The sequence below is a fragment of the Porites lutea genome, chromosome 9, assembly GCF_958299795.1.
Source record: "Porites lutea chromosome 9, jaPorLute2.1, whole genome shotgun sequence".
Lineage (NCBI taxonomy): Eukaryota > Metazoa > Cnidaria > Anthozoa > Scleractinia > Poritidae > Porites > Porites lutea.
In genome coordinates, this window is record NC_133209.1 from 11,250,647 (window position 1) to 11,254,365 (window position 3,719).

Consider the following 3,719-nt stretch of genomic DNA (forward strand, 5'->3'; position numbering starts at 1 on the left):
ATCAATGTGTTTCTGCTAATTTTCATGGCGAATACCAAAGCAACCAAGAGGCAGAGCAAAAAATTGTGTTTGGTATTTTCAAAAAGACATTTCTCATTTCCGCCGTTTGGTAACAATGCATGAATTACATCACAGACACAATAGGCCACTTATGCATCCAGCCGTCTCTTAGTGGGGAGGAACAAAAGAGCAGCGGGAATCAAGCCTATTTTGAGATTATCTGTCTGGTTACATAAAGGCCCAAGCATTTTTAATTTTGGACTCGTTGTCTTTTGAACTGGGACTCAATGGTTCTGGACTGGGACTCATGAGTTTTTCACAAGATGAGTCCCAGGACTCACCACAACTATTTGTAACAAAATCACTGCTACAATGTTTGTAAAAAGCTTCCTTCTATTAAGCCACAATCGGTAGCTGGTTGAAAATATGCTTGTTTGAGTTAAAAGACCACATAGTTTGCAGTACAGAACCAGAAGCTTTCCGTGGAGTAGGCAAAGTGCCACTGATCTCAAATAACAATTTTCTTTTGTAAAAACTCATTTTCGAAGTCCTTACCATTCGATGGTAAAAGAAAAATAAACTTGAACCAACATAAATTTTGACCCAATGCATAACAAACATTACATTCATTTTTTTCTCTTGGTGATGCAATACTCTAGCTGGTAATTTGGCCATTTATAGTTGAAAATGGGGAATTAACTTCCATCTCCTCTTTTGGAGAGATTTGTATTTCACTGAATGTAAAGTATATGGACCTTTCTTCAGAGGAAAGCTGACTTGCAATTCCCTTTTCTTTTCGTGCTTAACTGATTAGACCATTCAATATCTTTTAGCACCAGTTGTATAGCTTTTGATCATCTGCCTTTTTGTTAAAATAATTGTGCCCCTTCAAAATGTATCCTCCGCACCCTCTCCTGCAGTATAAATAATGAATAGAGCCTAAATAGCCCCTCAAGGATCCTTTACACATACAATCCAAGTAAACGTACAGAGACAGGGAGCAACTGCAGTGTTTTTTTTAAACATGAGAATAGCATTGAGCTATGTTTAAAAGACAATTTTACAGAGATAAACATTAGGGTATCAGATAGATAAAACGGCTGGTGCACCATATACCAAGTGAATAGCAAGTCTCGAGTTACGTCACAAAGAACACAACAATGATCCCTAGCCCTTAAACAATAACACAATAAACTCCACACAATAGAACGACACAATAGTGCATATATTGACTTGGTATATATATCGAGGAACCCCATAAAACTGTACGAAGGTGACTTGCATTAAAATGATCAAGTACAAAATATTGGACAGTACATAATGCAACTGCAGACTGACTGCAGACCATTGTTTACATGGTTAGAAAACAATGGACTATTACTGTCACGTCCTCAATCGCATGGTGAAAGCAATACACCTTGTCACGGTTTTCGACGCCATCTTGACCAGTAGGCAAACGGGTAAGAAATTACAGTTTGTATGAGAATTTAATGTCGAATAATTTCCGTAAAATGGCTGTTCTGAAAAAAATATGAATTGTGAACCAAAGTTTCACTCCTAAGGATTCTACCAAAAAAATTGAGGGCCTTACATGTGCTAGAAGACCTAAAACCACTTTTTAAAATTTTCTATACATTTGTCTGTAAGAAAGTCCCGGGAAAAATTACAGACAAATATTTATACAATGATGTGAATGCTATGCGCACTGTGATTGGTCGTTGCCCATGATCTATTAGAGTACAGATACATGGACGACGTCACGGGAAACTTGTTTTCTTTGTTTTGTTCAACATGGCACGCAGTTTTGAAAATGTTTGTGAGATTAAATTTCGGATTGAGGCAAGTGAAAGCTTCGGAAAAAGTTTAGCAGGAGCTATTTACAAAGAAGAAAAATGGAGAAACAGAGACCAAAAAAGCTATTGACTACTTGACAATGCCTAAACTACAAGAAATCTTCACAACAGTTGCCATCGTGTGTCTTTGCTACGAGAGACTCGCTGTTTTGCAAAATGTTTTCGCCATTATTCTTCTTTGAGCAAGAAAAGACGGGGAAAAACTTTTCGAAGAAACTGTACAGAAGTAAGATAAAGAAGAAGCTAAGATGAAAAGTTGGGTTTGGGACTTAAAAAACCCCTAAACTAGCACAAATCCTCAAAAGGTCAAGCGGTTCAAGGCAGGTATGTGTATCGGTCTTTTTCTTTTCTGATCATTGTATAAAACAAATAGATTCCATGTTGCCGTGGGTCTGTTCAGTAATAGATCACAGAGGACGTCAAAATGTGGTAAAAACAACAGTGACACACTTGCCTGCGGCTCGTGTGCCACTTCTTTGTTTTTACGACATTTTGACGTCATCTGTGATCTATTACTGAACAGACGCACGGCAACATGGAATCTATTTGTTAAATGGAAAATTTAAAGCAAGCACAGGTACGCCCCCAACATTTGTTAGTACAATCCTTTGTTTGGTAGCTTTAGTTTACAAGTCATATTTTTTTCAGAACAGCCGTTTTACGGAAATTATTGGACATTAGACTCTCATACAAACACTGTAATTTCTCACACTTTTGCCTACTCGTCAAGATGGCGTCGAAAACCGCGACAAGGTCTATGGTCTGCAGCAGTCTGCATTTTGTACTGACTGAGAACAAAATGTAAGCTTTAAGCCAAACCTATTCAGACATACGTGTATTAGCGGTCGTAGCCTGGTTTTCATCAAAGAAGGGGTCATGTAAAAAAGCATGGGCGATCCATCTTCTGTCAAAAAGAGCGTAGAACATCTTGGGAGCTCGTCTTTTCCACTGACTTCCGCCATGTTTTGCTCAATATTTGCCGCGCAGGAGCGTTGCCTCTATTTCATGCTGAACCTGACTCGTCCCCAGTCGTCTCTCTTGAGAAAGGAGGGAAGAGCGAGCGCGCTTCCCTCCTTTCTCAAGAGAGACGACTTGGGACGAGTCGGTGTTTTTAGTAGGCGTTGACTATGTTTGTGTTAATTGTTTTGCGCGCGCATTTAATCCTTGATAAAAAGTTGCATTGCTGATATTCAACTGACAATTAAAAGGGGTTAAATACTACCTGGTTAATACGAGAATGTCGTAATACATGCATTTTGTCGTGAAATTACTTTCAGAGCCAAGACGAGTATATTGATTAAATTAGGTTTCCCAGTTCAATATCTGAAACAATTTCCCATTTAGATCAATTTCTTTAATGTGTAATTTAAGTCTAATTTCCTTGAATTTGAGTGCTTTGAGATTTTTTTTCTCATTTCTAATTTAATGAAACTGAACGGAGTCGAAAAGACAATAAAGCACTTAAAAATATTTCCAACGCTTCAAGCACTTTGTACCACCACTTTAGGTTTCGTCACGAAGCCCCTATTTTTTTTATTTGCAATTGCGCTTTCATGGCCTCTAGCGCTCCACTGCTTGTGGCGTCGTCAGCTATTTTGGCGCGTCATGTTTAGCTTGGCAACAGGCTCCACAGTGGGGGGAAAAGGCAAAAAACGGGGTCAAACAGGAAAAATATCGGCGAACGAAGCAAACCCAGCGGTGGCCTGGGGAGGGGGAAAGGGCAGCACCCTTTCCCCTCCCCAGTTTCCCTCTCGGCTCTCTTCGCTCGCCGATTTTTTTTCCTTTTTCCCCCAATGCGGAGCCTGATCCCAGGCTACTTCATCTTTTATTTTTTAACGCAGCGAGAAAAATGAAAAAGTGCGGGAA

The 3,719-nt window shown here is 39.4% G+C and overlaps 1 protein-coding gene across 2 annotated transcripts in view; it reads right to left on the reverse strand.

Moving 5' to 3' along the window:
• LOC140949291 (uncharacterized) overlaps nt 1-2,818 on the reverse strand; it is a 22,151-nt gene extending 19,333 nt beyond the window's left edge. Inside the window, exon 1 of one of the 2 annotated variants that reach the window (XM_073398526.1) lies at nt 2,687-2,818. In XM_073398526.1, coding sequence (XP_073254627.1) covers nt 2,687-2,815 — 129 coding nt within the window. In that variant the 5' untranslated portion in view covers nt 2,816-2,818. Of the gene's footprint in view, nt 1-2,672 lie in introns of both variants that reach the window. The other variant, XM_073398527.1, reaches the window with a different exon arrangement.
• Between the last annotated feature and the right edge of the window lie 901 nt (nt 2,819-3,719).